The 15,553-nt window shown below is 37.2% G+C and overlaps 2 protein-coding genes across 3 annotated transcripts in view; one reads left to right on the forward strand and one right to left on the reverse strand.

Annotated features, from left to right (window-relative positions):
- The window catches only part of LOC134819615 (uncharacterized), a 43,956-nt gene that overhangs the window by 14,318 nt on the left and 14,085 nt on the right, over window positions 1–15,553 (forward strand). Inside the window, exons 15-21 of the mRNA XM_063829634.1 lie at window positions 786–868; window positions 1,023–1,146; window positions 1,489–1,579; window positions 1,842–1,963; window positions 2,223–2,367; window positions 11,830–12,014; window positions 12,363–12,467. Coding sequence (XP_063685704.1) covers window positions 786–868; window positions 1,023–1,146; window positions 1,489–1,579; window positions 1,842–1,963; window positions 2,223–2,367; window positions 11,830–12,014; window positions 12,363–12,467 — 855 coding nt within the window. The remainder of the gene's footprint in view (window positions 1–785; window positions 869–1,022; window positions 1,147–1,488; window positions 1,580–1,841; window positions 1,964–2,222; window positions 2,368–11,829; window positions 12,015–12,362; window positions 12,468–15,553) is intronic.
- LOC134819616 (adhesion G protein-coupled receptor E2-like) lies at window positions 4,036–9,695 on the reverse strand. Of its 2 annotated transcripts, XM_063829635.1 has the most exons (11): window positions 9,507–9,695; window positions 8,487–8,936; window positions 8,093–8,158; window positions 7,893–7,967; window positions 7,584–7,757; window positions 7,325–7,477; window positions 7,053–7,205; window positions 6,765–6,917; window positions 6,504–6,653; window positions 6,131–6,274; window positions 4,036–5,980 (listed from the first exon to the last, which is right to left on the reverse strand). In XM_063829635.1, exons 1-11 carry the CDS (start codon window positions 9,598–9,600, stop codon window positions 4,125–4,127), a joined length of 3,468 nt encoding a protein of 1,155 aa, XP_063685705.1. In that variant the 5' UTR covers window positions 9,601–9,695; the 3' UTR covers window positions 4,036–4,124. The 2 variants fall into 2 exon arrangements, with proteins under 2 accessions (XP_063685705.1, XP_063685706.1); XM_063829636.1 differs by lacking the exon at window positions 6,765–6,917.

A 15,553-nucleotide genomic window follows, 5' to 3' on the forward strand; every position in this document is an offset into this window, starting at 1 on the left:
ATCTCACTAAATTGTACCTGATTCGGACGGGTTATAAACAAGTCAGAAGTTGAACTACCGTTTCCACAATAATTATCACGATGCATAACACGTTTAACTTCTGCAAATAATGCCATTATATTATGGGGTATGTAATCCGAACACGAACTACCGCTCCCACAATATAGCAGTTATGATCACCAAATCACGAATAACCTCTACAAAATGCTGATGTTGTGTGTGCGTGTGGCAAGGGGAGTCTTGATTATATTATGGTGAACATTTCCGGATTACTAGAGAATAAAGATCCGTTATGTAAACAAAAGTAATGTTAACAAAAGTCACATACTAACTACGTGTATTCGTAACCTGTTTGTAGCCCAAAATATGTCCTAGAAAATGGAGATTTTTTCATGATCAAGAATGTGCCAGATCTTCCATATTCTGTTGGAAACAACTAAACCTGTATATAACTTTTTAGTTATATAAGAGCTATGGTTTGGGCACAGACAATATTTGTATCATGTTCTCGTATTTTGAAAGACTCGCTAAATTTGCCATCATGAACTACTACAGGCATATCCTATGTCAAACGTATTTAAAAAATCACATTACCAATACCAGCCACAGAATATAATGTAGGATAATAAGATGATGCCACAGGACACGATCCTGTGGCAAGATGGGGTACAGTTTGAAATGCTCTGTTTCAATCTCATTATCAATCTCATTATCAGGTACATATCTCATTAAGTGTTTCAGGTGAAGACTGTACTACCATGTTTCAATCTGACAATGTGTTTCAGGCTGCTCCTATGACTGCTAAGTACATGAACAATCTCTTCTCTATCGAGATGTGGGGAGGCGCTACATTCGACGTGGCTTTAAGGTTTGTCTTCAAATTATTATGTACACTATCATATATAATTACCATAATCAATAATATACAGTGAAATATCAATTTCCGGACTCAGGACCTGTTGATTCCGGACATTACTGGACCATCTTTTAGTTGTCTGGCTAATCAGATAACCACACATCAGGTTTCTACACGAATGCCCTTGGAGGAGATTAGAAAGACTAAGAGAGGCTGTACCCAACATTCCTTTCCAGATGTTGCTGAGAGGAGCAAATGGAGTTGGATACACTTCATACCCTGACAACGTGGTAGGTTACTGACAAGTTACCATGACAACGTAGTAGGTTACTGACAAGTTACCCTGACAAAATGGTAGGTTACTGACAAGTTACCCTGACAACGTAGTAGGTTACTGACAAGTTACCCTGACAACGTAGTAGGTTACTGACAAGTTACCCTGACAAAATGGTAGGTTACTGACAAGTTACCCTGACAACGTGGTAAGTTACTGACAAGTTACCCTGACAACGTGGTTGATTTACTAACGCAATGTCTTCCAAATTTCATGTAGTTTGTTGAGCCATATCGTGCTGTGTCATCTTGTAAGTTTAAATCAATTTTTTTATCCTTATCTTGTTTTATCCTTTTAGGTGTACGAGTTTGTAAAGCAGTCCTCGGAGGCCGGAGTTGATATCTTCAGAGTGTTTGACTCCCTCAACTTCGTGGACAATATGCTGCTAGGTAGACTTTCAACTTCAGACCTTGTTATATTGCCCAGAATCACGTGATATTTCTAATTGAACCTCCAGTATAAGACAGTATGTTCTTCTTCCTCCAGTTTTTTAAACGGGATAATGGACCTATCCATTTTAATCATAGTATTGTACTGCTATTGTAACATAAACCATGGTATTGTAACATAAACCATGGTATTGTAACATAAACCATGGTATTGTAACATAAACCATGGTATTGTACCACTAATAATAGTACATTTAACCAGGGATAGATGCAGTGAGACAAACTAAAGGAGTAGCAGAGGCTGCTATCTGTTACACAGGGGACCTATCAGCTACTAATGGTGGAGGCAAATACAACATTGATTACTATCTTAACTTAGCAAAGGTACAACATTGATTACTATCTTAACTTGGCTAAGGTATGGTCACAGTTGTGCAGCTTAATAGTTAATATTGCTGTGTGACAGCAAGGTCCTCTTTAACAATCGTGAAATCGTAATGATATATTGTTGGAGACTTTGGAATCTGTCTGACGAATTAAAATCTAGTCAAATGCTTTTATCGTCGTTGTACAATATCTTTGCATATCTATTCCTCTGTAGATTAAGTATATCTTACTAACTACTGCCTACTCAATATCTCAGGTATTTGTTGAAGCAGGAGCCCACATTCTCTGTGTAAAAGATATGGCAGGGTTACTGAAACCGGCTGCGGCGACTACACTAATCTCAGCGCTTCGAGCGGAGTTCCCGGATACGCCGATACACGTGCACACACACGACACTGCAGGTATACATTATACATTGTACATCCTGTATACACTATACATCCTGTTCAGGGTCATAGTTAATTGTATTTGTATACACGGTGGTTATGTCAATAAGCTCAGACTAAACTGAATTATAAAAAGGTTTCAGGTTAAATTTCCTTGTTATGTTCGTTCTAGTTATTAAAGTTTGTCGCAAGTTTAATTGTAGATATTACATGCACATGTTGATGTAAGATCAGGCGATTATTTATGATAGATATTTTCAAGTTCAACAGTTATTCTCAGTCCGATTATATGCATAATAATATGGTAATGTTTGTAATCCAGAATATCCATACATTCAACAAAGACTCTCTTTTAACCTGGAACAATTTTACTTGCAAGGATCACGATTCTTCCAGTTCGCCTGTCATAGACTAAATTTGAATTTCTGTGGTGATATTTATCGAATTTTCGTTACAAAGAAATCAATTTATTAATTAACAGCATTTTATCAAATTAAGGAAACGACTAAATCACACTATAGTGTCACCAATAAAACGAAGGGGAAATATGAACTAGAAAACTCCAATTTTGGTAGATCTATAAACGGTTTTAAATCGGTAATAAAAATTCATCATTCTTTCGCAACTACTTGTGGTCACTGTACTGAAAGTTTTCTGTTTTATAGGATTGATGATATGACGATGAATAATATTTATTTAGGAACTCCCGCGCCTTGGGCTGATTACGACAATTGTAATTTGTATGTAAAAAGGTGGGCATCGACAATACTTCCGCGCGCGCGCGATTGGACGTGACGCGCGATGCAATGCTTCATTATAATATAATTTATATTATGATATTTTCGGCGACATATCAGATCAGCTGTTCAATCTTTCAGTCCGTTCTTGCAAACTTGTTAAGGCAGATTCGTCCGAGTGCCGATGTTTTACCTGATGTCTCCACAGATATACAGTTGTATTTAATTGAGTCTATAGCCACCACTGTACCAAAGTATCGGCCATCTCCAGATATAAATCTATGTATTTACTATTTCTCGCTTCCTTGTGTTATTTTTCTCAGATTATTAAAGTTGAAGTCTCAGTTCACTGATTCTAAAAATGTAAGGCCCTATTATGCATTTTATCACTCATCTTGATCTTATACCACGATAAGTCAGCACAACGTCGTTTAGTAATGTTAAATCCCAAACTTTTGTGAAGAGTCAAGAGTGAACAACTCCCGAGATTCGAGAATAACATACACTGAGCGAATTTTCTGAGAACTGGCATGAAAGCAAATTTATAATTCGTGATTCATTTCGGTATTAATCAACTTGAAATTATCATGTTAACATCTAAAATCCCAAATATTTCAATGTGCTTTCTATCGAATTAATGCAATTTTACGTTATATCACGAATTGTCGTGGATACTGGATATCCTCGAATTTGTATTTTTATAATTCATCGCAAGGATTCACCTTAGTATAGGTCACTGTGAGGCTGTCTGATTTGAAGGACTATCAAAGAATTCACAACGCTGACAACAATTTTTATCAGCTCTCAAAAACTTAAACAAAAATCCCTCCACTATTAAAAGAGATGCAGCTTTAAATTGTTTGATCACAAAATTTAATCATAACGTGGGGGCTTTCAATTGAATTGCAGATCTTCAAATATCACTTGTTCATGCTGAATAGTTCCAAATGTATTTTGTTGAATGTTACACTCGTCCTTATGTTAGTAAAGTCCCGGCATGTGTCCAAAGCGTACCTCGCATATTTCCTCTCTCTTTTACTCCTCTAGGTCCTCATCAATTGCCCTTAACTTGGTGTCTCCTCTCTTAAAAGAAACGTTTTTAGAAGTTGTGGTCGGATAAGTGATGTAGGCCGACGTCGATTGCTTCATCTCAGAAAAAAGTTGCTTTTTCTCATTGATCGACTTTCTGATACTTTCTGTGGCCTCATCTTGGAAAATTATCATGGCTATGAATAAAAGAGGACCCTGCATGCCCGATAGAACGATGAACAGATATTGCACGAAGGCTCTGAAAGCTACAGGGCCCACAGCTAGCCCAATAACGATCCAAGGTAGCCCTACTGACACTGCAACTACCATCATAGCCCTCGCTGCCTTTATTACATTTGTATTTCCTTTACCAAGTCTCGCTGATTTGATAATCACTCTCGCCACCATACCAAAGCACACGCAATTGAACAGTAAGATCAGGTATCCAGGTGCTAGGAACCCGATGTATCTCCATGGATTTTCAACCCAACAGCTTGTTCCGTTTTCTTTGCTTGCTCCGACGTAAGGCATGGTGTATCCGTCCTTGTTCTGGACTTTGAACAGAAGTAATGCTGCAACTGGGAAAACTGCTGGACAAACCCAACTGATTACAGCGCACTTGTGAAAGTAATATTTATCCGTATTTCCAAAAGTCTTGATTGCGTTCGCGATCTTTTTGAAGAAGGTCCAAGCAATGCAACCCATCCAGAAGAAAGCGGAGAGAAAGAAGTACTGAGTCAGGGTTACTCCTGCCACACATCCGGTGTTTAAAGACAAAAGAGGATCTCCCGATGCGTCCACAGTTATTCGGGCGGAAGCGGAAAGTGAGGCGAAGGATACGTGCCCAAGTATCAGAGTTAAGATTAAGCTGAGTTGGATTGCCACCAGCTGTTTATTCCTCAGCTTCTTGAAAGGAGCTACCAGGCAGAATGTCAGCGAGAGGAACATTATATTTATCAATCCTACGATATAGCTGACCAGCTCTTGTGTATCAGTATCGGTTATTTTTGTTGGGCTCATCAGAATAGCAAAGCTTGTTGTGTGAGAACAGTTGCAGGTGCAGGTTTCGTCTTTGTTGATAATGGTTGTGCAACCGTTAGTCATCCATTCGTCAGTTGTAGTGTTTAAATAGACACACTGACTTTCCATAGTGTATCCTTCGTGCTCTGGGTATTGCTTTAGCTGGAATGTCAGTGAGAATGAGGATTTGGGTACTTTTTGAGTGTTCATGAAGTTTACTGACACGATCGGAGAACCGATAGTGTCGTTGATACCTTGAGGTTTTGGCAGAATGTCTTTGAAAGATTCATCCATTACAACCACGTTAGCCCTCTGTCCTTCTTGGGTCCCAAAGTTAATTCTTACAGGAAGATTCACTTTTGGTACGGCTTTCGGAGCATCTAACTTTACCCCTTCTCTCTGTGAAACGATTGACTTTGCCAACATTGAAGCTGTCGTGATATTACTGCCCTCTTTTAACGTCATTGACACGGCTTCGATAATCTCTATAATTTCAGAATTCTTTTTCTCGTTGCTAAATTCGGGTTTACTGTTTTTAACGATTTCAATTATCTCCATAATTGCTGTACTAAGTCCCTCAATGTTTGTTGAAGCATTTTTCAAGAGATGTTTGATGGATGACAATAATTGTATTAATTGTTGGGCATTTTCTGGTGACAGGGAAACATCTGAATTCACGATAACATTGAACCCATTTATAACACCTTGGATATTGCCAGATTTGAATGCCCCGTTTAAAATGTCCATGTATTCAGATGTTTTGGACTGACAGCTGTCCAAACGTTCACATCTTCTGCAGGGCGGCCGATCTCCGTTAGTAGAATGCCATCCAAGTGTACAACCTGAAAAATACAACAATTCACTGCTTCAAGACTTCTACTTCTATACTTTTTAATGTTTTGTTGTGACAATCATTCTGACTAAAATTACACCTAAAAAGGGTAATATTCCCTGCTACTTAATTTAAAGGTAAAGTATAAAAAGTAACTTACTACAACTAGTAAAGTTAGCATTAGCTTCGGAACCAGCCGGGCAGGTAGTGCACTCTGTTGAACCGACTTCACTGACAGTGTTTACTCTGCAGTTTGCACATGTAGTCATATTATAGCTTCTGTACTGACCGGCAGGGCATTCTTCTGAAACATACAATATTTTGAAAATATGTATGTTATACAAGGAAACGATGTAAAAACTCGTAATCTCGTGAATCAAATAAAATCTGAATGAATGCAGTTTTTGATCAGTTCTCATCAGAATAATTACAAAAGAAATGAAATATCAAACATTTTAAATTCCTTTGTGAAAAGAATGGTGCTAACAAAAGCAAGTGACAATATCCAAACTTATAATTTAATCCATTTTTACCAAAGAAACAATCATCTGATGTAGATCCAGCTTCAGAAACCATGCCCTCAGGACAACTCGTACAAGAAGAAGCTCCATCAGCACTGAAAGTGTTCTCTCCACATTGTTGACATCCAATGTCTGTCATGTAGTTTCCAGCCGAGCATGGTGCTGCAAAAAGCGTACAAGTAGAGACCAGAAAAATGAGTTCATAATCTTACTAAATCGAAGATATTAATTTGAACTGTCAAATAATACAAATTTAATCACTCTTATTCTTACCAAAGAAACAATCCTCCTCTGATCTAGATCCAGCAGTAGACACCATATCCTCAGGACAACTTGTACAAGAAGAATCATTATCAGTACTGAACGTATTCTCTCCACACTGTTGACACCCATTGTCTGTCATGTAGCTTCCAGCCAAGCATGGAGCTGAGGAACAGTGATCAAGACCAGAAAAATGACAGTTTTTTAAAGAATTAAAGATACAATTTTGAATAGATTTAATATCGTTTACTTAGCTCTTAGTGATCAGCGGTCAAATGGGACAAATTTAGTTAGTCTTACCGAAGGAACAGTCGTCCTCTGATGTAGATTCTGTTGCTGAAACCATGTGCTCTGAACAATTTGTACAAGAAGAAGCCCCCTCAGCACTGAAAGTGTTCTCTCCACATTGCTGACATCCAATGTCTGTCATGTAGTTTCCAGCCGAGCATGGTGCTGCAAAAAGCGTACAAGTAGAGACCAGAAAAATGAGTTGACAATCTTATTAAATAATTAAATCGAAGATTTTATTTTGAACTGTCAAATAATACAAATTCAATCACTCTTATTCTTACCAAAGAAACAATCCTCATCTGATGTAGATCCAGCTGCAGAAACCATGCCCTCACGACAACCGGAACAAAAAGAAGCTCCAGCAGCACTGAAGGTGTCGTCTCCACATTGTTGACATCCATTATCCGTCATGTAGTTTCCGGCCGAGCATGGTGCTGCAAAAAAAGCTTAAAAGTAGAGACCAGAAGAATTAACAGAAATTTTTGTAAATTGGAGATATGTTTTTGAACTGTCAAATAGTAAAAATTCAATCACTCTTACCGAAGGAACAGTCGTCCTCTGATGTAGATCCAGCTGCAGAAACCATGTGCTCTGAACAATTTGTACAAGAAGAAGCTCCAGCAGCACTGAAAGTGTTCTCTCCGCATTGCTGACATCCACTATCCGTCATGTAGTTTCCAGCCAAGCATGAGAATGTAAGAGCAGCCAGAGATTCTGATGGTTTTTGTGAAAAAAAGAGAACGATTTATCGTAATATAGTTAATGAATTTGTTGTAAATTTTTGTTCCCTATTTCATTTAAACTATTCGAACAGTCTTCACCGAAGTGGGATACATATTATTTTAGCACCTGTTGTCGTTGATCCTTGATCCAACACTGCTGATGTTGTTGATTGTGGTTTAGTCTCTGAACTCTCGGTACTTCCTGAACAAAACGAATAACTGAATTCTTATAGGTACAAATATTTTCGATTTTCGGAACGAGATTCATCAATAAATGATTTGTATCATTTTGATAGATTAACAACTTGGAAACCAATTATATCTTACCAACAATTAGCACATCAGTAGTTGCTGTCGTAGGCGGGGGCGTAATTGTGGGAAGAATTTGATCTTCTGAAAGATTTTTCATTTTGAAAAAATGGCAGCCAACTACCAAAAGTGCATGAACTTTGATAGGGAGTCGCCAATTGATTTACTTATTACTTGCAAAAATAATTGAGCTGGGAATGATGAGGACTACTTTAATATGTTGACTTTAATGATTTGTTTACTTCATATATATACTAATAAGTTCTAAATAACGGATAGTGTAAACACAACGCTGCTATCTAATCTTTCTCTAAAGAAACACAATTATAAAACTTGCATTCTGCGCCGATTTGCTCTGTAAAAAAAATATTCCTAATCTAAACATTCCCATGTTGGAACTACATGTTCTTACCTTTTCTTAGTCCTATAACAGCAATCTCGCGAACTGGCAGTACCCAAGCACTGCTCTTCACATTAATGGTGATAATGTCTCCGTATATACATTCCGGACGAATCAGTTCTGATGACACATGAGCTTGCTCAGTAGCGGTACTGACTGTTGCGGTGTAAAGACGGCAGAAAGTGTAAGAACCCTTACACTCGCATGTCCTGCCCGAGCATGTCCATGTCCCTACATATGGGCTCCTTGTGAAGAACAAAACCTGCTGAATACAGTGCACCTGATCAAAGAATACCTTAAACCAAGGGTTGGTACCTCCGCCTGCTATTAGTACAGGTATGGCATTGGTCTCCGGGTCCAAGTCAATAGCGTTGGAAGCCCCGTGCTGCTCCTGTTTAGCCCACGCAGCTCCGGACTGTTCAGCGCGTACTGGTACAATCTCACCAGCTAGTCTTTCTCTTTCTAAAACAACAAATATTTCAATGAAACCCAGACCGGTCTTAACCCAACAAAAAGCAATAAATATTTTGGATATGCCAATGTTTTTAATATTTCATAAAATTAAAATCAGCACGATAGGTGTGGATACTCGTGAGGTAACCCATATTTGTTCTGACTCGTGATCAAAAGCTGGCAGTCATCCAATGTAATTATGCCATTAGCTGAAACCACGTGCTCTATAAAATTGGTTTCACCAACTAAAAACTTTCAGCTTTTGGTGACATTGAAACAGAAGACACTGATATCAGAGAACAATTGCAAATTTGTGTGATCATAGTCTAGACGTCCAGTGAGCTCGTGGTGAACAAAAGAGTATTGCATTTTGATTTTTAGCACGTGAGTTTAAAATCAGGGTCAACCCCAATTCGGAAAGAGCCCGAATGGACGAGCATTAACTAAAATGCTCGTTCGGCTTGACCCCCAATCAAAATTCTTTGGGTTGCACTGACTACTTTATACTTCATTGAACAAGTCAAGACAACAATTTGTATACTTAAAATGTTAAAAACGTGTCCAAATGTGTGATCTTACCTTGAGTAGCGAGGAGTGGAAGATAAATGATATTGAAAATCACAAAGTGTATAACAAAGTAGCAAGCCATGTTATTGATCATAGATCCAATCATGTTGGCAGATCATGAGTTATAATCAAAGTTCCTTTCAACAACACGACCATTTAGCAATCGCAGCTGAAATTGAAACAATAGGGAATGATTGAGAAATAAACATTATCCATACGACTTTATATTACTACCTCATACTACGAGGCGTTAGCGGAGTCGTTGGATTGCATTATCATATCATTTTGTCATTACCAAAATATCATTCTGCGCTATTACTTTTGCCTAACAAAAGCGTCGTTCCTCACGAGGAATAGCATCAATTAGCACAACAGACAATTACTATTTTAGTGAAGTAAGCTTGTAATATTGTACCACAAGTGTAGTCGGCTGCCTCCTTTCTGCTTGAGAAGAATAAGCTTAGTAATACTTAATAGTAAACATTTGACAAATGGCACTAATGATCAACAAATGGGTAATGAAAGGAAAAAACATACTTTTTCTCAGATACCTATTGACTGACTAAAAGGTGAACACAAGCAAGAGAAACTGATTTAAGTTTTAAGATTTTTTTTTCGCCACCACTTTAAAGCATGACCGTCAGCCTTTGTACCCCCTTAAATATATAATGTTTAGTTTAGATTCATCAGAAGTCGTTTGGCAGGTTTATTTATAGAATTTCATAGTTCAAAATATTATAATTTGATGTTGAAGATGACAGGAATACATAATACCTATAAAGAGATTTTTACGCAATTTGCACAAAAAAGCGCTTGCACTGATAAATTAAATTCGGTTAAAAAACCCAAATTCGTCGATTTCGTGCGACCGATTTCATTCTCGGCATCATTTCGCGTTTGAATACGGTAATTCAAATTGATATCATTTCCTTTTGTTTGAAAAAAGGAGACATTGTGCATTGGTGACAGTCCACTATAACCAATATATAATATTCTGGTTTTAGAATAGTGAATAACAATTCGGCACATAAAAGAAGAATTTGTATAGATAAACAGGCAAAAGGAACGTTTCTATTTCAGATAGAAACTGCAGTGCGGGATTAATCCGATAGACAGACCCGAGTTCGCAGTGTTATCACGTGACAGTGCCGTCACAAACAATTGAATAAATCATTAGTGAAAAAAGTGTATCTATTTTAGATGAGTCGGCCTGCAGTATGAGTCATGTGAATAAAATTACTAATTAATGGTGTAAAATCGATTTAAAAAGTTGTCACTTTGTCAAAAAACAAGTTTTAAAACGGTTAACTTGATGACGTCATCCATTGGCAATGATAGTGTCAAATCATTTTTATAGATAAAGTAAACTGAAGTCTAAATAATTATCTTCAAGATCTGTGGCCGGAAATGGCTGTATCTTTTATACTTATATATGCACAATTTCAGATCTCTAACTCAATTTTAACATGGTTTTCAAGGCACCTGAATATGGAGATTTTTGGTTTTATACCGAATTTCGTATAACAGTGCTGGCGCGTATTTTACGCAAATTTCTTGAAAACCTCTAAATAACTATTTCTTATTCCTGTCAAAGCTTGTTATTTGTCTGATATTAGCTGGCTTTAACTTGGTATCTTCACTCATAATCCCGGAGAGATATATAAAGCAAAGGGCTTGACATGTTGTAAATCGTAAAATTCATACCCAACAAAATAAAATGATAAGCGTTCAATAAAAATCTGCTTCCCAAGAGAACGTCCAATACATCAACAATCAACATATAAAAAAAGTAAAAACACGTGTCTATATGCAAAAGGAAATCTATAATTGAAAAAAGGGAAATCAACCTGGCGGCTTCTTTCTAATCCGCGACAGTCCTGCCAACAATGATCATTGTGATTGAGCACGTACTACAAATTCGGCTGGTCCAATTTAATCAAAACTAATTGTAATGATCTTTTCTATTAATAATCTTCATTGTAAAGCACCGAACATCATCTGAGCAATAAAGCATGGTCTGAATACGATATAACATCCGGTGAAATTGTAGCTTAACTTCCATCTGTGCACGTGTTCATCCAACGATGGCCAATATTTGTCAATAATCAAGAAACAAAGCTTGAAGTTAAACTACACGTACCGCAGGCATGCCACCGGAATATACGGGTAACTGTCACTTGTCAGCCAAGATCTGCCACAAATTATTTTGGTGGAAGCCATCAAATTCAATCATGGTTTGAAATCATTATTGCAGTTTTCTACACAGAAGTGTCCAGAAAAAGGTGGTTTAAATAGTCAAAGTGGTAAAGGTGGTTAACACAACATTATCACCCAGGTACCGGAGTTGCGAGTATGGTGGCATGTTATCAGGCTGGAGCTGATATAGTCGACGTCGCAACGGATGCTATGTCTGGGGTAACCTCGCAACCTAGCATGGGGGCTGTGCTTAACTCCCTGCCTGCCATAAACTCTGACTTTGACCAGGAGAGACTGTTCGAGATTAATAATTATTGGGAACAGGTGGGTTCTACTTTGTGAAAGTTACATTTTAGTGTCATAATTATTTTATAAGCTGTTGTAACGACGATTGATTATTTAGTTGGGTTAGTTGGATAGAGTCTGTTGTGTTTTATCATTTCAGTTGTATATCTGTATCAGCTGTAATGATTCCAAAAACGACCGTAACATAAGCCCCCTACAAGAAGTTTTATCAAACGTTTTACCGAACCTGTTTTATCTTGTAACGGAAGAATTCTTTGCTTTCAGATAAACCTGCACAGATTTGTTGTAACCCAGAATAACCTAGAATAACCCAGAATAACCCAGAATTACCCAGAATTACCCAGAATAACCCAGATTTTATCTCAGGTTCGACAGCTTTACAGGTGCTTTGACCCAGGCACCCAGGCTACCAACACTGAGGTCTATAAACACGAGATTCCGGGGGGCCAGTATACCAACATGCTCTTCCAGGTAATTATATTTGTTTGTTTGTTTGTTTGTTTATAGAACCCGTCCCCAATCTCGTATCGGAAAATGACTAAACTCAGGTCTGAGTGTGAATACGGGTGGTACCTGCAAGAGTGTTCATTAAGCATTTAGAGTTCTGTAAAACTGCAGTTACAATTGTGCTAGAGTATTTTTAGTTTATACGATTGGTATCAGATATATATCCCTACATGCTTCCAAAATTTGTAAAGCCGTAGTACATACATATCACATTACACCGGAGCCTACACAGTGCAATCTCCTCCAGTCGATCTGCGCCGCGTATGTTTATATAAGCGCGCGGCGCAGACTGGAGGAAACCACACTCTGCAAGTTCGATCCAGTGCAATGCTACATGTACGTACTACGGCTTCATCTCCAACTTTCTGCACAATGTACTGGAATGTTTTGAAGGAAAAGAAAGAACCAAAAAAAAAAGATATATATAAATAAAATCAGCGATTTAATGTTAGCCTTAGGAGGGTAACTTTAATTGAAATTCCCTGGTTTCTAAAATCATCTTTTAAAAAAAAAAATAATAAAGTATGTAACGTCGATACCAAACCGATTATTGAGCGATAATAACTGAATAGTGGATTCCTGGGTTGCAGAGTCATTCAGATGTTTCAGTCTTCGAATGTGGTTCTTTGTTCAGTTTTGTCCATGTTTCCTCGTGTTATGTTCAAAGTTTTAGGTGCCATGTTGTCCTGTGATGATAATTTCTAAAGCGTGTTATTTATGGGCTAACGTGTTTTAGCGAGTGTAGAGTAGCGTAGCTTGAAGATATTTATTTTGATTTTTATTTTTATTTGATTTTTTTTAAATGAAGAAGAAGTACATTGAGTAAAAGAAGTGTATGATGGAATATTAATTGCAATGTATCATAAGTGAATATAAGTAATGTATCTTGAGTGAAGTGAAAAAATCCTAAATTGTAAAAACGGAAGGCTACAGGATAATGTAGTTACGGTATGAAAAATATTTAATCGGACCCTCAAGAATTAGCAATAGAAATAATTGTATAGTAATGTAAATCATTGTACGTATTGTCTAAGGAAAATTTCGCTTTTTTTAATGAATGATAATAATTTAAAGGATTTTATTTTGAAAAGGTCATTTATTTTAAGAACTGGAAAACCAAAGGTAGCGCTTCGTAAGGTGAATAAAAATGGGCAATTACAAAGAAAATGGACATTGTCTTCTGGTTCTAGATGGCATCGAGGACAGATATCTGTAGGTTTCTTTTTTATTTTAAACAAAAATGAGTATAGAGGTGCTCTGTTAGAAAGTATGTTGGTAAGTTTATGAAGGTCCGCTGTTGTCATTTCTGTGATGGTGGATAATGATTCTTTCTTATGGAGGGAGACAACTAGCTTATGAAGCTTATTAGTGGAGGGTGATGCTTCTAAAGATGATTTGCTTTGCGCGAAAGACCAACTTTTGAGTTTGGCTTTGAAGCTGGAGTACGGATAATATATATATCATTACTTTAATTTATTATTATATATGCATGTTACCTCGTCCGTGATCTATTCACTTCTCCCTTTGATCGTTTCGGAACAGTTTTATATCACGTTAACTATTCTTTGGCAGTTTATTATTATCAAGCTTTCTAGCAGTATATATTTTGTTTTCTATATTCTTTCAGACTTTTATTTAAGTCTAGTTATACATTACTTTATCATATTTTATCGAACTAAGGTGTAGTATTGCCAGATCCCAGTTCATTTTGTAACGGAGTTTTATATTAACAGGAAACGGTGTAACAGAGTCGATATATTTTAATGCTGCCATGGGGTGGCAAGTCCCCATACATCGTGGTCCGGTAGTTTCATTGCGTCCTAATTTATATATATAATAATAAATTAAAGTTTAATAACACCACTTTTAAGATAAAACTTATACATAGTAATCTATATATACTATCAGGTCGGTAGAAATCCAAGTATTTTGTTAGCACGCACTGTACAGGCCACAGGGATTTTTTTAGATAAGCTAGGTGTGGCAGCGAAATATTTAAAAACCACGGCGACTGCAAAATATAAATGCTTAATCGGATTCTTATAATATTTAATTACACTAACTTTTGAGCTATAAGACTCGCATTCTTAGACCTGTTATATATCTTTTATTATCTGTTTATAATTATGAACCGTATTTAGCATAAAATAATTGTCGAAGATATAATAGCTTTTATGTTACATTTTTCTTTGTCGTAGAAATATTTGTGATGCCTATTTTATAATTATTTTATTATAAGTAGCGCGAATAGCGTTAGCAAATTAGCGTAAAGATTTAGTGCCTCAAACAGAAGTCCGATAATATTAATACAAGTGCAATTGAATTAAGCTGTCGTTTAGCATCTTTTGCACTTTGTTTGGAATGGAACTTTTAAGTTTTTGGCATTATACCAGAATTTATAGATATTTTGATTTAAGCTGTTCGTTGCGTAGACTCCAACTAAGTTTTGAGCCAATTATGACGCCTAAAAACTGTTGATGTTCACTTTCCATTAATAGTTGTCCTTCTATACTGGTATTTATGTATCCTCCGGTGATCTGTTAGTGTCAACTCCTCTACACTGAGGCCCTGGCAGACAGGATTGACGAAGACAACGCGGAGAAACACGCCGACGTTCTCCGTATCTCTAAGGACCTCCTGTCTATGAACGGGACCAGATCAGAGCAGCTTCGAGGCCTTCACGCAGATAACCCTTCCGGAGTCCTGAAGCCTCTTCTTAGATATGATTGATTCGTTACTTTTTTGATTTACAGTGTGTTTGTATTACAATATTAGCTTATACATTCCAGATTAGTTGAATTCCCAACCTTATAGCCGGCTTATAACCACTTTTGATACCTAAACGGCTTATAGCCGGTTTCCCTGAATTTCTTATAGCCGGCTCCTGACTATCGTTCAGTACGATGTGGTTGAATTAATATCTTATAGCCGGCTTATAACCACTTTTGATACCTAAACGGCTTATAGCCGGCTAATAGACGGCTTATAACCGGCTAATAGCCGGTTTCCCTGAATTTCTTATAGCCGGCTCCTGACTATCGTTCAGTACG

This window comes from Bolinopsis microptera, chromosome 8, assembly GCF_026151205.1.
Source record: "Bolinopsis microptera isolate Bmic1 chromosome 8, MBARI_Bmic_1.0, whole genome shotgun sequence".
NCBI classification, from domain to species: domain Eukaryota; kingdom Metazoa; phylum Ctenophora; class Tentaculata; order Lobata; family Bolinopsidae; genus Bolinopsis; species Bolinopsis microptera.